Source organism: Phocoena phocoena, chromosome 16 (genome assembly GCF_963924675.1).
Source record: "Phocoena phocoena chromosome 16, mPhoPho1.1, whole genome shotgun sequence".
Classification (NCBI taxonomy): domain Eukaryota; kingdom Metazoa; phylum Chordata; class Mammalia; order Artiodactyla; family Phocoenidae; genus Phocoena; species Phocoena phocoena.
Window position 1 is genome coordinate 52,647,488 of NC_089234.1, and position 18,620 is coordinate 52,666,107.

The window sequence follows — 18,620 nt, forward strand, 5'->3', positions numbered from 1 at the left end:
CTTCCAGTCACTACCTGCCGCCTTCCCAAAGACAATCACTATCTTGACTTCTAATGTTTAACATTATGTCTACAGAATCATTTTTTTGTTCTCTTTTTGCTCACCAATGTATTGGGGAGCTATGTTAAAAGACTTTGAGCACAACTCATGACCAAATTAAAGACTATGTGTCCTACAAATCACCTCTTTCCAACCACCTAACTTTTTTATGTGAATAAACACCTTACGATTCTGAGAGGCTTACAGCATCTAGTACATCTTTGAATTGGTCATCCCACCTGTTCGTATGTGACCTAAGCCCTCCCTTATAAGACCCAGCGCTACAAATTAGCCTTTGCATTTTCCTGTCATTTGATCCTTAAAAAAGACCAGGTAATTGGTTAGTATACCCACAACTGGTTGATTTCTACAGGCTACATCCATCCTTAGCAATACTGCTAAAGACTGCCCAACTTCTGCAGACTGGAAGAGCCATTAAGTAACAGAGTAAAGCTACCATCTTTTTTATCCTTATAAGATCAAGGCTAATAATCCAAGGCCCAGTGTAAGACACTGCCTTCAATAAGGCATTACTTCCCATGAGCAAATGAAATGCATTTATATTTCTCCACATCTGCATTTCACAGCAAGAACCCAACTCAGCCAACACTTTAATGCTGACACCTCCAATGAAGACACAAACTCCTAGACTAGAAAAAAACATCTTCACAGAACCAAGACCAATAATTGAACTGATTCATGGATCTCATTCTTTACTTTTTCAAAAGTTTAATAACTTCTAATTAGAGAGATAATTCATGACCATTAAATAAAACTTTGAAACTACAGCAAAGTGCCATAAATTAAATGGCATTCCTAATTCCACAATCCAGAAATCATCACCATTAACAATTCTGCATACTTTCCCTGACTATAGTTACTATTTATTAAATCTATTAGTCGACATAGCTTTATATAATCAGCATCTTATATAATTTTCTACCCAAGAAATTTTAGATAATTATATAGTAAACATTTTCCAATATATTTATAATTATTAAAAACACGAATTAATGGCTTGGTAAATCTATCACATGGCTAAAGTAAAATTTATTTTATTTATTATTTCTTTTATTTGAACCTAATACATACAAATGCACATTCGCTTGCCAAATATTTGGCTGTGGTATTCAAGACTTTTCACTGAATAAATTTCTGTTACCTTTCTTGTGAAAAACCACACCACAAATGTATACTGTGATTTTTTTCAGTTTCAATTTATTTACTGAGGAATGAGAACTTAAAGCCACATGTGAAAAAATCCAAGTGCAGATTTCTTATGGATATATAAATATATTTTCCCTTAAAATTACTCACAACTTCTTCAACAAGCATTTTTTCAGTGACTTCTCTTTATGGAGTATATCCAAAGTAATCAACTTAGTTCTAAAAACCACAGTTAATTCATTGGTTTGAATATTATTTAAATACATTACTTAATTACAGTAACAAGAACAACCAGCTTAAATAGGTTGGGAGCTAATACAACTAACATTTGGAAAACACACCTCTCGTTTGTTGATGGCAGAAGCCCTACCAACTGTGACCGTTTGGCATGAAGAGGGCATTTGTCAGTTTTTTGTCTTAACACAGAAAAGAGTCTCATACTGAAGACTCAGTTAAATAGAATTCAGTCAAGACAGTGTTTAATATAAACATTGCTGCACCCCATTTTCACTTTTCTATTCCTAGAGTCTCTAGATTTTGCCATCACGCTGACAAAAACTTTTGTTTAATAATAAGTTTGGGTAAGCAATCTCATTCCCTCTCTTCCTTATGAGTACAGCGTCATTCTTAGTCTACAGAATTCATTCACAGTCTTATGGGATTTTGACAATACTGGTTTCCTGACGTTACAGTATTCCTACCCTTCAGCATAGCTATTCAAAGACTATATAACCTGATCTTAGTATTTGATCTATTTCTCTTTTCTTTTCACGAGTTAGCAAAAGTAAACATCACAATCATCTTTCATTTTAACCTTCAGAAAATCTGTTCTTAGGGACCCTTGCTACACATCAAAATCAAACTAATAAGTAATGATTGGGTCCAGTTGGTGGTATCTTTGGCAGACTATCAGGGTCTCACCAAAGTTCCTCTTCTAAGTACCGTGGGCTAGTCAATGGTGGGTAACCTGCAGGATGGTTCCAAAAGGGAATTCAGACGCTCTGCAGGAAACACTGCATACATGCAACACCCAACATTTACTTGGTAGGGTTGGTATTTTAGGGTCAGGAGAACCTCAAGGCTATTACTCCAAATGTTCCCTGACACGTTTCCACAGGCCACTCTCAGCATACGATGCAGTAACCACTGCAATCAAAAGCAAGTTTAGAATGAGCAGAGAAGACAATTTTGGCTAGATTTCAGGAAGCAGAGAAATAAAGTCTGTAACTGTTTTCTGTCACTGTTCTATTGAATCACCTATAAGCAGCCACAGGAGGAAACAGAGAGTTAAGAAGATCAAGGAATAGAAGTTTAGAAGAACACATTCTTTATCTTTTGTTGAACTATCTCCCTGAATTTCTCCTTGTCCTGGAAACCAGGGAAATTTCTCTGGTTATTAAAGGCTCCCTTTACTATAGCAAAGAACAGGTACGAGCAGATGTGCCATTTATGCAGTTTATAATGGCAAACGTCACTGGCTATGAGCTAGGGGCTTGAAACAGGTAATATACATAGATATATCAACACTGTGTCAATGCCTTAGGATTTAAAGTGGGAAGAGATTACCTATAAAATGATCTTCCCATCTTCCTGATTCTTCAAACTATGCCACTTACACATGTCCTAGGCAAATTATATAACCAATCTAAGCCCAGCTCGATTACCTGCATAATTTAGATAATCACACTAGGCTACAGGCCTAAATGCCTGTCTTTTAATCCTTGTTTCAATAAATAAATAAGACAAAGTATGTAAAGTGTGGACCCTCCCAGCACATAGTCAAACTCGACAAATGGCAGCTCTAGTTATTACCTAAATTCTCAAGCCCTTTCCAAGACTGAGATTCTGTGAAGAATTCTTCCCCATGTCTAAAAGTAAAATTCAAGGCACAGAAATCAATTAGAGTCTGAACCCAAAATGATGATAAGGGTGTGATTTTCTCTTAGTGAAATTCTAACTCCCTGGCAATTCACTGGAAGATCAGGCCAAAGGTCATATGTAGTCACGGGAAGGGTATCTTAGGAAGTAGGCTAATATGTTCAAGAGTTCTTATCAAATGCCTAGCATAAAAATTCTCTTCTCATAACCCTGGCTGTAATGTATTACTGCTAAAGTAGTTGCACAGATTCAGAAGTTTTTTTTCTTGCTCTTACAGTGTATATTGCATCCATGATACATACTATCACTTCTAGGAAAAGCCCGCAAAGACAAAATCTTACCATTGGCAGCTGCTGAACTTCTATTATTAAACTAAATTCTGAATTCAGTCTACAGGCTTGTTTCTGACTAGCCTCTTTGTATGCCTGGGAATGGCAATCTATGATTTATGTACAATCACCAACATGTCTTGAAAAATAAAGGCTCGTAACAAAAAGAAGTAATACTTTGAAATATAATTCAGGATGAAGTTTTCAAAAAACACAGACTTGAAGCAAGATGTCTTCAAAATGCTAACATTAAAGTTCCCTGAAGTACAAAAGCATACATCTAAAAGAGCTCTTTGATGGGCACAAGCAAGCCATTAATCCTCTGGAATCTAAACCACAATAACTCTTCAATTAAGAGGGGGAAGAGAATGCAATGCAGACATGATCCATTTTTACTAAAGTTCTCTCCAAACTCCAAAGATTCAATGACAATAAGACAGTGTGGGAATGGAACTAAAAGGAACCATAAGGGCATCCTTTCTTTCATCAAAAATCTTCAGATTCTTGCGGATTTCAGATTTCCTGATAATTATAGTTCAACAATCTCACTCATTTTCTCCCAAATTTCAGCTCCTCTCTTTGAGAAACATATGTGCAAAACAGACTACAAAACCATCTACCAAGCAAAGGATGAGAAATGGTGGGCTCCAGTTTGTGACTAAACTTCCAAGATGATTTGAGGGAGATTTCCACACCATATTTTATTGTGTGTGTCAGGGTATCAGAGAGGAATACAGGAGAGATCCAAGGGCATGCAAGAATAATCATCCCTCCTTGTGATGGAAGATCCCTCAAGCTAGATATAGCAAACTAGCTCCGATATTTCAACTGAATTCAATGGCCTAATGTGGTTTTGGATGAAAATACCTATCTAGTCTATCCAGTTCCCATTTCTCTTGACATAAAAACAGTAGAGTGTTTGCAGCTTATAAGCTCTTTTAGAAGTGGCATACGAAGCAGGTTATTATCATCACCCCCTCATTATCCCAGAGGAGGAAGTTAATGTTCAGAGAGAATAAACTGGTTCTTTGAGGTTACACAGTTATCATGGTATTCAAGGCTACAGGTTTTTTGGGTTTTTTTCTTTCTATACCAAATATGGTCATCCGCCCACTGAAGTTCCTGAAATATACGATCATGACTGACTTACATTTTCAATACTATTACCTACAAAGGAGGCACTGCCCTAATCCTTAGCCAGCTTGCTGTCACCACTCCTCCAGTGTGATGGACACTGTCAGGGCAACTGCACTGTGAGAAGGTCACAGCCAGCAGGTAAACCTGAAGGAAGCCCGCACACCTCTGTAAACTCCTTTTGGGTTGTATGCTTACCAACACGCAGTGGGGGTAACAAACCTGTTTATATCAGTTGTTCTTATTGCGATTATGTAATTTAGTTAAATTTTATGAAAGCCAATGATATATGATTGTAGAAATGAAAGATAACTGTAATTTCTATTAAAACATAGCTGAATGCTTTGAAGAAACTCCGAACGGTGAGTTGTTGAAAGAAAGAGAGAGAGAGGGAGGGAGGGAGAGAGAGAGAGAGAAAGGAAGGAAGGAAGGAAGGAAGGAAGGAAGAAAATTACTTTGAATTATATGGGCAAGAAAACTGTAAAAGCAAAAAAAAACTATAGAAGATTTCCAGGGCAGGGGGGATATTATAGTATCTGTGAAAAATCTGGGTTAAAATTCCTTCACCAGTGTCTTTGAAGAAGAAACAATGAGAGGTGTGGCTTATGGAAAAGAAAAAGATGCTAAGTTCAAACTAAGAGACACATTCAAAAAAACGCCTATGTCCAAGATATGGGAGAATGAATGTTGTATACATTTGAAGTTTTATTTTAATTTTCTGTTTTTTAAACCATTACTTTTATAGACTTTTTAAATTAACTACCAGCATAGTAATACCCCAAATCAGGGTTTAATAAACATTCATTAAAATAAATTTAAAAATCAAAACATGACATTACAAAAACATAACTATATGAATGTATATAATAGCGCATATTCAATTGTACAATTGTTTTACGGAATCAGATAATAAGTACTGCCAAAATTAGTATGATTTGTAAATCAATGTATGTGGGACAATAAATGGCCATTAGTCTTCCATCGAGTTTTTGGAATCTTCAAAAAAAATGTTTTTTAATTAAAAAATAAAACACCAAGACAATTTAATAACTCAATTGCATAAATGGGTAGTTTTTTTTCTGAACATTCTACATCAACTTAATCTAACATGTCTTATCAAAAGGGCTGACTTTTAAAACAACTTGAAATGACAAGGCAATGTTAAGAATATCTAAGAAAATTTCTTTTAATGACTACTGCTTATAAGCTAAGAAATAAAGAGCTAAAATAAAATAATCAAAAGTCTGTAAGGGGCCTTCAGACAGAGCCATGTAGATCCAATTCTTTAAAAGACTGGGTAAGGCAGGAGTACCTGAAGTCCTCAGAGAAAAAGTGGTAAAAATGGAAAACCAAACTAACCATGTGTCCTCCTACTTTCATTAATAATCACATGAATGGATTTAGGTACATTTTCATCCTGATATTACAAAGCTTTAAACTGAGTCTATTCCTCCATCCTGCCTTCCATATGTACATGGTTCTGGAGGAAACACTTTTTTGGGTGTAGACAAGTAAAATTTCTAGGATCCAAAAATGTCTCAGTGGTATTTGCCAAGGCAGTACCAGCTCTGTGCCTCACCCAACACAAAAGTCTAAAGATAAAAACAGATTCAAAGGGAGAAAAATGAATTTCAGTTCTATTCACAAGCAATTCAAATGCATTTTACAGACTTAGATTTATGGCTCTTTCCTTGCTCTTACATATTTCAGGGCCAACTTTCACATTCCATTTTTGACACCTCAGATAGAATATTGAGATATGTTTGGCACTGGATAGGAGAGGTTATGAGGAAAGAATTTCTACATAAGAAGGGAGCTGAAAATCATCCTTCTTCTCATTGTGCTGTGTAGAGGGGGAAGAACCAGGAGAGTATGCCAGGGGGAAGAGAGATCTTTTTCCTCCAAACACTAGACCTCCCAGGACAGCACTGCTTTCAAACTCTGCACCGACACTCTTGCTTACGGCTCAACCTGGATTTAGAAAAGTTGGTTTCTTTAGTAACAGAGAGAAGCTGCCACACACCAGCTTTTTTTGTTTGTTTGTTTTTCTTTCTGACAAATATGTGGATCAACACTGTGTTAAAAAAAAAAAAAAAAAAAGGCTGTCCGGGAAATTGCACAGATACAAAGGTGGCTGGATTCACCAATCAAGCATGCAAAAGGAGTTCTCAATTAGCACTGCCAACCCCTTCTAGCTCAGTCACGAGTAGCGGAGGAGGAAGGCTTCAACCACAGCCTTAAGGCACTGAGACCAAATTAACAATGTTCTAAAAGGAGCCTTGCCGATTCTATGCCCACACCCCTCCCCCTCCTTTTTTTTCTGTTAGGATCATGAAGCAAAAGGTAAGTGTCTGAAGAGTAAAATGTACAGTATAATTGACTAAAGCAGAAAAGCCTTGTAATCCTGTATTAAGGCCAAAGGAAATCAAAATATACTCAGCCTGCAGCATGTGCTCATAAACAAAGCTCTCAACTGGATTTCATAAGAAATATTGATCTCAAACTCTGAATCCTCTCACTTTGGCTACCATACATGATTGGGGTCAGTCCTTTCTATGTTGGAATTCCTCTGAAGGCCTCAATTCATGTATCAATAGATAGAAGACAACATAGGAGTAAACTTTATTTAAACAAATTATACCTGAGGCTGCTTATAAAGCAACTCACAGTACTTTTACTGAAAGACTGAAGATGTTTAAAAAGAATAGATAAGGGCTGCCCTGGGGGCGCAGTGGTTAAGAATCCGCCTGCCAATGCACGGGACACGGGTTCAAGCCCTGGTCCGGGAAGATCCCACATGCCACAGAGCAACTAAGCCCGTGCGCCACAACTACTGAGCCTGCGCTCTAGAGCCCACGAGCTACAACTACTGAGCCCGCGTGCCACAACTACTGAAGACCATGTGCATAGAGCCCGTGCTCCACAACAAGAGAAGCCACCGCAATGAGAAGCCCGCACACCACAACGAAGAGTAGCCCCCGCTCGCCTCAACTAGAGAAAGCCTGAGCCCAGCAACAAAGACCCAACATAGCCAAAAATAAATAAATAAATAAATTTATAAAAAGAAAGAGGATAGGTAAGAAAATTGTCAATGTTATCAATGGAACTCTTCAAAATTTCAAGTTTGACTGGGTAAAGTTTGATTTAAGTAGACTTGGTTATACTAAAATTATCACCCTACCATGTTTAAACATCAATGATACACTTTATATTTATTTCTTTACTAAATACACTATTCAAGATTTGTGATCATACTCATTGGAATTAGCTATATACCTTCCAAATATGACCCAAAGAATAACCCATTGAAAGTGGCTCTTTGTCTTTAGTACTTGAATTTAGCCAAGGACTCTGGTCTTCTATCTGTTAAACAGTGCTTTCTGCTGAGTAAAATAACAATCCACATGTGCACTGACAACATTCTACACATGCATATGCCTTTCAAGTCTGAAAATACAATTTAATGTGCCATAAAAGGTTGCTTACACACTGGTCAAAATCACTGTTCCTCTACTGTCTGCAGTAAACTTCCCTTTGGACTAAAAAATGTGTAAACTAACCCTACACTTACAGCTGTAAAATGCTTCAAAGACATTTGGGGGGAAATAATCTCTTAAAGGCAGTATGTTCAAGATATTTGTTTTTAAAGCATCTGAAGGAAAGGCAAGTCCTGGGCAACTATCTGGGAACCCAAGAGACCCCAGTAACACAGAAGAAAGTTTTGGTCTGGCTCATGTTCTAAAGGTTGCAGGATGAGAAGAGTCAACTTCCAAACCCCTCTTCTACTCCCTCTGCCTTTCAAATTCAATCTTTCTTTGCCTTTAATCCTACAGAAAATTAGAAACAGTCTCCTAAACTGGGCCTTCCCACAGCAAATATAGCTTTTGCTTGCAAAAACCCTATTACCCATTAGCAAGGGTGTTTATTCTAGAGTCAACCATCCTCTTCCACTCCAGAGCTGTGCTGCCTTTACAGACAGGATCCTTCTGACTGACCTAAGACGAGCACAAAGACATTCATTCTATAAGCCTTGTGTTCAATTTAAAACCATAGACCCTGGCAATTAAAGAATTTGTGAGTCTCAAGGGAAAAAAAAAAAGCATCATTCTTAGTTGTCCTCAGGTGCTACAACACAATCCATGCCTTTCACTTAAAAAAAAAGCAAAAACAATCTACTGAAGTCTGGAAGTAGGAGCTAGAAAAAAAAGGGGGGGGGGAATTTCTCTCCTGGGAACTTTGGTAACATAATCGAAACAAGTAAAAAATATAAATGCAAGATATTCAGCCCATTTTTCAGCAGTGCTGATGACCCCTCAAATGAAATCTTTATTTCCTTTTGTTAATCATCCTACAATCTTGGACTCATACAACCTACCTATTTAAACTCATCTTTTATGCAAACTACATAATCTTCCTTTCATTAAAATTTCCCTTGTTGATATAGGCAAACCAGGTCAGTTTCTGCTGGATTTGCATACTTGCAAATCCCTTAATTCAACTCCTTGTTGAAGGTTTAAAAAAGAGCAAGAGCTGAACCTCAGATACACATAAAACAAATACTGCTTCTATGTCTAAGTGAACATTGATACCATTTACAGATTTCCCCCCCCCCGCTCCCCGCACCACCACCCTACTCCTTGGGGCTGAGAGCCGTGTCAATAATCATTATTTATTAAACAGGCTGCCATTCCCTTCTACAGAATGTAGGAAGGGAGCATGGAGGGGTAGAAAATAATTACCTTGGATTTTTCTTTAAAGACCTCTGGAATGGAAAGCAAGGAAATCAATTCAGAAAGAATATGAAATATCCCCCCATATGCAAGCCCCCCAACACACACACAAGGCTGAGAAGTACATCCACACTCCATTATTCATATCAACTGTAACAAAAGAAAAGATAAAAAACCTGGGGTCTTCAAGATAAACGCATCTATTTTCAATCCATTGAATATGTTTGCACATACACTTGCACATCCTTTACTCATCCACAAAACTCAAGCAGCTAGATTTGTTGAGAGAAACCTCTACACACCTCGTGAGAAAATGTGCTCTCAAAAATGACTGCTTCAGCCAAAGGAGAGAGAAGCAGCAAGTTACCAGTTTGACTGCCATTCTGGTTTGTGGCAGATTCCCTCCCTTCCCCTCTCCTCTCTGTCTCTCAGTTTATCTTTTGGCCTATTTTTTTTCCAAAGCAGAGTAAAAGCATAAGGAATATCTCTCCTTGGACTTTAGCCACAAATACAACAAATCCAAAAACAAAAAAGTTTCAAGGATTAGATAACACCCCAGCTAAGACCACAGGTCAGAGAAATGAAAAACTGCCAGATGACTGAAAGCTTGGTACTCCTACTCAAGAGTTAACGATGAGCAGTCTTGCTTCCCCTCCAGATGTTATGGCTCAAAACAGAAATACAGTATAAAGAAGGCATAGCCAGGCAGTTTTTGGAGAAAAGCCTTGCACAGAACTTGAACTGGCAGGCTGGGGTTTTGTCCTAAATAACCTTCACAGGTTGCACACACTGTTCTCAGATCCTGATTGATAGTCAGATTAAGAACCTTCCTAAAATTCCCTTATAATAAGGACAAGGTGAGGTGGTGGGAGGGTGCTGGGAGGTCAATTAGTTATCTAAAACATGTATAAAGGTATAGGGAAAATATACACCTCCTAGACAGATAGAAAGCTATCATGCTTGGGGAAACTGGCCAGTAGTGGCAGCAACTGAGCCAAGGGTGAAGAAGCTACATTCAAAGAGTGACCTGTTTCAAATGAGTTGATTTTCTCACCCTTGAGTGCACAGAACTCTGTCCCATTTTGCCTAAATTTTTCAGGCATGTAGGGAGGGGAGAGGAGGTTCACTCTCCACCTTTGGGAATCGAACAAAGCAAACGCTTGGCAGAGCTGAAAAAACTCCTCCTCCGTCAGGACCCTAGAGGCGGCAGCTCTGCAGGGATCCCTTCATAATTCCCCCTAGTTAACTCACTCTCGGCGGCCACAGAATCCGTTTCTACACCTTGGAATGGCCATGGGCAGGGTAGGAGGTGATCACTTTAGCCCTTCGCCATGGATCGCCTCCTTTCCCTACCTCCCACAATGGCTTCTAATTAACCCTTCCTGGTCCCTGCCCGGGTCAGGGCTGCTGGAAGTGTCTACAGCTTCACCGTACCAACATCTCCATCAAATCATCACACACACACCCCAGCCCACCCCCACATGGATACAACTTCCCTCCGCGGTTTAACGTCGGTCGATTTACATGTGCTTTTCTTTCTCTCCTTCCCACGGGCGGGGAAAGGGCTCAGTGCTTTTGGGAAGGCCCTCCCTCCCCCCTCCCCCTCCTCCTCCCCCCTCCCCTCCCCTCCCTCCCTCCCTCCCTCCCTCCCTCCCTCCCTCCTTCCTCCCTCCCCCAGCTCTCACCAGGAGCCGGATCGCAGAGCTCCCCAGCAGGTCTGCACTCGCTTTAACCCCTTGAAGGGAGTTAGTTCTCATTTGGGACCCACTTAAGTAGGGCCCGTGGAGCTTGGCTGACAATCTCCCTCTGCTTCACACCACCCCTACCCCCACGCACACACACACAGGAAAAGACCGGCACCTTTTCCCTCTCCTGTGGCCAGGTTTAATTCTCTCACTCCGTGTTCCAAACCTGGAATGGAGTGGGGGGTGGGGGTGGGGGTGAAGGATGCTAGAAGACAGGCGTTGGCGACGGGAAAGGACAACAGGAGGGCAGAATGGAAACTCAGCAGTAAATCAGAGTTCAGACACAGTGTTTACTTACGAAATTTGGGGCTGGTGCTAGTTTCTGGCGTGGTGGTGGTAGAGGAGGAAGACGAGGAGGAGGAAGAGGAGGAGGCAGCATCCTGAAAGGGAGACAGGGTCCAGGAGGGAGTCGAATCATGAAGGTAGGAGGAGGTAGCGTATGCCGCAGTGGGCCAGGAGGGCATGGCCGGGGTACTGGGGGTTCCTGGCACCGGGGGTCGGGAGCCCGGAGTGCTGCTACCGAAGAAAGGGGCTGTCGTGGACAAGACCGTCGAGGGGGCCGCAGTGTTCCGTGCCGTGGTGGAGCGCGGGCTGGCCCGGATGGGCACCCGCTGCCCGGGGAAGCGAGTGGGCGCCCGCGTGATGGTGGTCAGCCGGGTGCTAATCCGGTTGGGCGTCCTGGAAGAGGCGGCGCTGCCGGCGGAGGTGGCTGGAGACGTGGTGGAAGTGGTCGTGGTGGTGGTCTCCATGGCCTTGGGGAAGGAGCTGGGCTTGGAGAGGAAGAAGGGGTCCTGGCCCATCCCCTTGGAGTCCACCAGGTCGGTGGGCACGTATTCCTTGACGGAGCCCACCACGATCCATTTGAGCAGCATGAGGCTGAGCCCCAGGCCGATGAAGCCGATGAACAGAGGCACCACGCACAGCCACGTCTGCTGCCGGTTCCACACGATGCAGTCGCTACAGCGTAACTCCCGGGGGGGCTCGGCCGCCCCTTCGCCGCCGCCGTCCGGGCCCCCGCCCGCCGCCGCCGCCGCCGCCGCCGCAGCCACAGCCGCCGCGGTGCCCTCCTCGGCCGAGGCGGCGGCTGCCGAAGCGGCTCCAGGTGGCGAGGCAGCGGCCGCCCCTTCACTCATCCTAGGAGCCGGTCTTCACCTTCGCCCCCCCGAGGGCCGCGCCAGAGGCATGGGGCCGCACGGGCCGGGCGCAGGCGCGGGCTCCGGCGGCGGCGGCGGCGGCGGGCTCGGGCGCAGGCAGCGGCCGCGGCGGCCGCATGCAAATCGGCTCCCTGCCCCCACGCCCCTCCCCCCGAGAGGCGGGCGGCGGGCGGGGAGCAGAGGAGCGGGGGAGGGGACGCGGGCCGGGGAGGTGGCGGCGAGGAGCTCTGAAGAGGGGCTAGACTGGCCCCCTGCGCCGCCGGCCGGTCAGGGAGCGGCGGGGCGCGTCTGCAGCCCGGCAGGCGGCCTCCTGTGCGCCGGGGCCCCGCGTCGTCGTCTGCTGCTGCTGCTGCTGCTGCTGCTGCCGCCCGCCGCCTGCATGCGCTCCAGCCGCGCCGGCATCCTCGGGGCGCCGCACCCGGCCAGCTCCCCGGGGCGCCCGCCCGCGCCGCCCCTGGGCCTCGCGCCGCCTTCAGGGGCTGAGCGGGCCGGCCGCGGAACGCCAGGTGCCAGAGATCCGCATTCCGACACAGGGGGGCCGGCCTGGCCGCCGCCGGTCGCCGGGCCCGCCGCGCCGCTTTCCTCGGCGGCTGCTCCGCGAGTCCGGGCGGTAAGATGCACCTGTTCTTTAGCCGGCCCGCAGCCAACCCTCGGCTAGCACTGTCTGGGAGAGACCAATCCGAGCGCAGTGCGGAGGGCAAGCGGCCGGGCTCGCCTAGCTCCCGCCGCCTGAGACTCCGCGCTGGCGCCGCTGCCCGAGAGTCAAACTCCAGCGAGCTGCGCCGCCGCCGCGAGCCCGGGGCCGGGGACGCACTGGGCGCCCGCGGCGGGTGCTGTCGAAGCCGCCGCGGAGGGAACCCCGCAAGCCGCAGAAGATTCGAAAGCACTGCCCGGCTCCCCTGTCCGGTCGCACTTGAAGGGGGAGACGTGAAACGAGAGACCGCGTCCGGGATCCGGGGGAACAGGGACCCCGGGCGGGAGGCGGCTCCAGGCGGGCGCTGGCAGCCAGGCGGGTGCGGTGTGCGCGGAGCCGCCACGGACTGGCTGGGCTTCAGGCAAAGTAGCGCCTCCCCCCAACACCTAATGGTAATTTCTTAACGCGTACAAGATAAATGATCCAAGCAAACGCTCGCTTGGAAGTGTGTGGCAAAAGCAGCTCCCGACCCACCGATTGTGAGCCCCTTTCCTGTGTGGATGCAGTGGGGTCAGAGGCTGAAGCTGCGGGGCGAGAGAGCAGGGGCGTGTGCGCGTGCGGGGGGTGTCTGTGCGCTTCCCCGCCTCGCAGCGGGCGCTGCTGGATCAAGAGCCCGTTCCCTCCGACTTGCTAAGAGAGATGCTGGTGAAACAGACCTTTGTGCAATTACAGCCGGCAGATACCTCTTAACCGACGTGTGCTAACTTACCTTTTTAAAAAGTATTGTCTTTAAATGTAGATGTACACACAGGTGCACACATCACAAGGTAACTGATTGTGAGGTAACATTTAAAACGATTTGGGTTGGTATCCAAAATTCTTTCCTTTCTCTTCCTTTGGGTAGAGAGGCACCTGTGTACCTATATCTCAGGTGCAGTGTGGGACCCGCCTGAGGGACTAGGGGACCGGCCTAAGAAGGAAGGATGAAGGGGTACAGAGCCAGCATCAGCGTGGTTTATGCTGATGGTGCAAAACCTCTCTAGTCGACTCTTCCCGGATTTCCTGATCTAAAGTAGAAACCGGAAAGATGTTTTACAAGCTCCAAGAAAGAGAGTTTGAGGATGGCAGCCTCCTAAAACACCTTCCCTACACTGTTTGATTGGCGCTGATGATGAAAACAGCGTTCCCTCGGCCTGTAATCATGTCCCCAAAGATGAAGTTTTCAAGGTATCCATTTTATTCACAGGTGAAGAGCCGAATGGTACACTGAAAAGACTGCAAAGAGAGAAGGATGTATTGAAACAGGAAGCCCCTGAGATTTGGTGCCTACCAGAGTATTTTGCACAGACACGGTTAATAAATTATTTTTGATGGCAGTAATTCGGCTGTCACCTCCTTCAGCTATAACATTAATACTTTCCCCATAGGAAAGCTTTTGATTCTTAGTTTGATAGAACATGCCCTAATCCAGTAGTACTGAATTATGGTTCCAAAAATTGCGAGTGAAAAGAATACCACAAGCCCTTGAATCTATATTCCTTCACCTTTCCAGGGCAAAGCACAGTCCTCTTAAGTAAAAAGTGACCCAATCTCTACCTTCTGTGAGTGCTGGGCAGTAACTGGCCAACCTTTCCTGTATAGCAAATAAAGGTTAGCTTTCACAGAAAATATTGTGAAATTATAGCAGGTGCTTTTGTCGAGTATATAAGACAGAAAATTACTTTTCCAAAACATGCCTAATTCATTGCCGCCCCCCATTATTCCTGTGGCCCCTCCCTGCTTCCTTCCCCACTGAAATAAATCCGGTGTACAAAAAGGGATGCTGTAATGCTGCAGCTGGGCAAATGCTCCCCTGAAACTGCATTCACACAAAACTAACCCCGTGTTGTCACAGTGCTCCCCAATGCCTTCTTCATCTACCTCTCCAAATTACCCCCACTTCTCATTTCCACTTGGCTTTAACAGCTTATTCATGGTTCCCTGTTCAGCTCATTTTCTCCCAGATCCCAAGCCTCTGCACTTGACTACCCATTAGCTGCTCTCGCAGTGAACATTATCACTAGTAGAAGGGAAAAAAAAAAAAAAAAAAGGACCTATGGCTGCGATAGCCTTGTATTGGGGAGTGGGTTTTATCAGCGCATCCAAGAAACTCTGGCTGGTACAATCATCATTAACTTGCAGTTTTACCATGAGGCTCCCTGGTAGCAGGCGGTAAGCACTGCAACTAGAATTGGGGGCGGGGGGGGATCCACAACTGAAGCAAGGACAAGTGGTAGACATTCTCACTGCCAATAAGCAGCCCCCTGATCAGTCCCATGGTAGGGCGGAGTCTCAGTCTGGTGACTCACAGCTCGCTGAAGCAGAATGCTGGAGAAAGAGCTTCACACTCAGGCTCTGAAGACAGGGATTCAAGTTTGAGCTCTATAAGCAATAAAGTCACTCTGGGCCTCTGTTTTTCTCATCTAGGAAATGAAACTATAATACCTACATTCTATATAATATAAAATTGTATAGCTAAATATACTATTCACTGATGGCATCTTTTAAGCATGATTTTTAAAACACATCAGAAACCACTTTTATCAATATGTATTAAGTTATCACATAGTCTAAATAAAGCTTTTCAAAATACACTATATGGTCCTCAATCAAAATACAGATTACAACTTTCAAGGAACATTCTTGTTCTTCTGATATAATAATCTGAAAATTGTTCTGTTTTTTAATACTGAGGCTAATTATTTCATAAAGATGGATGTGCATGACCTATTAAGGAAGAGTTACTCATACTTTTCTTGGATATCTCTACCTACTATAGAGAGGGGTGTGGATTTTTCTAACAAATGGGAATGACATAACTCAGCCTCTCCTGAGCTCCATATCTGCCGGAATATAATCACCTTCTGGATGTCTCCTGTGTAATCCACTAACACATTAAGCTCAGAATTTCTAACCATGATTTAAAGTTTACCTACAAACCAGCATTTCTGTTGAATTACAGTTTTTCCCTTCAGTGGCACCAGTATCTCCAGACTGGGAGTCTCAGTGCCATCTTTGACTCCTTACCTCTTGTATCCCAAGTTCAATAAGTTGCCATCATTAACACAGTATGATTGCCCTGGGTTCCCTCCACTGTAAATTCTTTGGCAAAGGCCCATCCTTAGAACCACAAGGCTGGAAGTGAACCTGGTGGTCAAACACCTCCAATGTGTCGTCCCCCAAAATATCCCAGGCCAACAGTCATCTGGATTTAGCTGGAGCTCTAGAGAAGAAACCACTTCCTGCTGAAGACCACACAGCCTGCAGACAGTATACAAGTACAGAGGTAATTTAAAAAGTCTTTGTGTTGAGTCAAAAACCTGCCTTCCTATATTTTCACCCTTTCTTCTTAGCTTATTCATTATATAAACCTTCCAGGAACTAGGTGCCAGGCATGGAAGATGCAACAGAAAACAAAACAAAGCTCCCTACCTTCATGGAACTTATATTTTAGTGGAAGAGACTGACAATAAACAAACAAAATAGATAAATTATACAGACTATCAAGAAATGGGAAATGCCATTTTGGACCACAAAGAATATATCTTGTTGGTGTGAGTACACAGAACATCTCTTCTTCAATCCCAGCATCCTCGATTTATTTACCATCCTCTCAGGCCAAGAGGAGTTTACACCCCTAGGAGTAATAGGGTGCTCTTTTATTAGCTGTAGGTTCTCTGGATAAATGTAGTTACTACAGAAATCAGTCTAGCTTGTAGAATCATAATATCCTTCATAATATCCACTGGAATCATGTGTGTAGGCAATGTGATATCTCAAAACATTTCATGAAGTAAACACTTTACGAAGGGTTAATGTGGCTAGCCTTCTTCCCGTGGTTGCATGTTCCTTTTTCTCTCTTGCTTTAGTCCACTCCTGTTATTATAATGATACACATTCCATAGTATATCATTGTGGCCTTTTTTTAAAAAGAGAAGCAGATTGTTTTCTTCATAGTTCTCAACAAATAACCTTATTTATTTCTTGTGGGAGCTTTATGTATTATACATAGGATTCATTCACAATGTACTGGAAAAATCCCCTGGTGGATCTGTCCACAATACCTTGACTCCAAGGATTTGTGCATTATATTCTAATATCATAAATAAACAAAAACAATAATATATAAATTCTATAGAGCAAAAAGCAAAAACCGGAAAGGTGAAAAACTTCCAGCCACAACTATATCCTAGTCACAAAAAATGATTGTAACAATGTTCAGATTTAAGGTATGTAGACTGTCACCTAATGGCACTCTCATGAATTAGGAAATGCTGAATGCTGTATAATAGGAGGAGAAATTAGAAGTTTTGAATGAGGCACTAAGATAAAATAAATGTGAAATTTCAGTGGGAGTTGCCAAAAGACAATGCCAAAATTTCAAGATAGGTTAACTAAGAATTGGGTAGATGGGAGGTTTCCCTGGTGGCGCAGTGGTTAAGAATCTGCCTGCCAATGCAGGTATACCTAGGTCCAAGCCCTGGCTCGGGAAGATCCCACGTGCCACAGAGCAACTAAGCCCATGCCCCACAGCTACTGAGCCTGAGCTCTAAAGCCTGCAAGCCATAACTACCAAGCCCACGTGCCACGACTACTGAAGCCTGCACGCTTAGAGCCCTTGCTCCGCAACAACAGAAGCCACGACAATGAGAAGCCCACGCACCGCAACGAAGAGTAGCCCCTGCTTACCGCGACTAGAGAAAGCCTGCGCACAGCAACGAAGACCCAACACAGCCATAAATAAATAAATAGATTTAAAAAAAAAAGAATTGGGTAGATGGTACAACATATTGGAGGTTGAGGGCGGATTTTTTGTGAAGAGGACTTCTTTGGCAGAAGCTGTGTTCTGAGTTCACAGGCGGAGGAGCACAAGTACAGAACCTCATTACACCAAGTATAGTGAGAGGGGTCTCAAAGGAGTCCTGGAGAGCTTAGTAGAAGACCCCTACTCTTTGGGCAGGTCTCATTGGATTGTGATAGACACACAAGCCTCAGGAATCTCAAGTCAGGAGATGACTCAAGTGGACGGTGGCAGCAGAGGGCACTTTATGCCTCTGCCATACCAGGAAGGCATGAAGCCATCCTCCAGCAGGAGTCCAGTTGGAATGTACAGTGAGTGTAGAGGAGAAGCAGAGGTAGACAATGAGCTGGAAACTCAGTGTTGAAGGATCTGAGTGTCACAGTGAGATATCTATGTAATTTTTGTTTTGCATTGAATTCAAATTGCCTGTCCTTTAGGGCAGGGGTCCCCACTGCCCACACAGGGCCGCACAGCAGGAGGTGAGCGGTGGGTGAGCGAGTGAAGCTTCATCTGCGCTCCTCTTAACTCCCCATCGCTCGCATCACCGCCTGAACTATCCCCCTGCACCCAGCCATGGAAAAATTGTCTTCCAGGAAACCGGTCCCTGGTGCCAAAAAGGTTGGGGACCGCTGCTTAAGGGTACCAACATGGGTACTTTATCTTGGCACTAGAGTTGCCATCAGCATTTGTCTTATCTAGTTTTGGGTTTCTTTGTCAATAATTTCGCCTTTTCTCCCTGCTATCTTTCCCAAACATTGGTAGATACATTTTTCTTAGATCACTTCACTGTATAACTCTATTCTTTTGAAATCATCTTCAGATCTGAAATTGGAGGACTGGTAGATGAAAGTTCACCTTGACAATTCACTGATCAAGCAGAGGACGTGGTGCTTTGGAAAGATTCAAGGACATGTCTTCTCAGTGTGGTCAGAAACAAAAGTCATGAGTTCACTTTCTCTTTCCCTCTCTC

General features: G+C 44.0%; 1 protein-coding gene across 4 annotated transcripts in view; it reads right to left on the reverse strand.

Annotated features, from left to right (window-relative positions):
• The window catches only part of NRG3 (neuregulin 3), a 1,054,732-nt gene extending 1,042,577 nt beyond the window's left edge, over window positions 1-12,155 (reverse strand). For all 4 annotated transcript variants that reach the window (XM_065894048.1, XM_065894051.1, XM_065894050.1 and 1 more), the window contains exon 1: window positions 11,321-12,155. In XM_065894048.1, coding sequence (XP_065750120.1) covers window positions 11,321-12,155 — 835 coding nt within the window. The remainder of the gene's footprint in view (window positions 1-11,320) is intronic.
• Window positions 12,156-18,620: the final 6,465 nt, after the last annotated feature.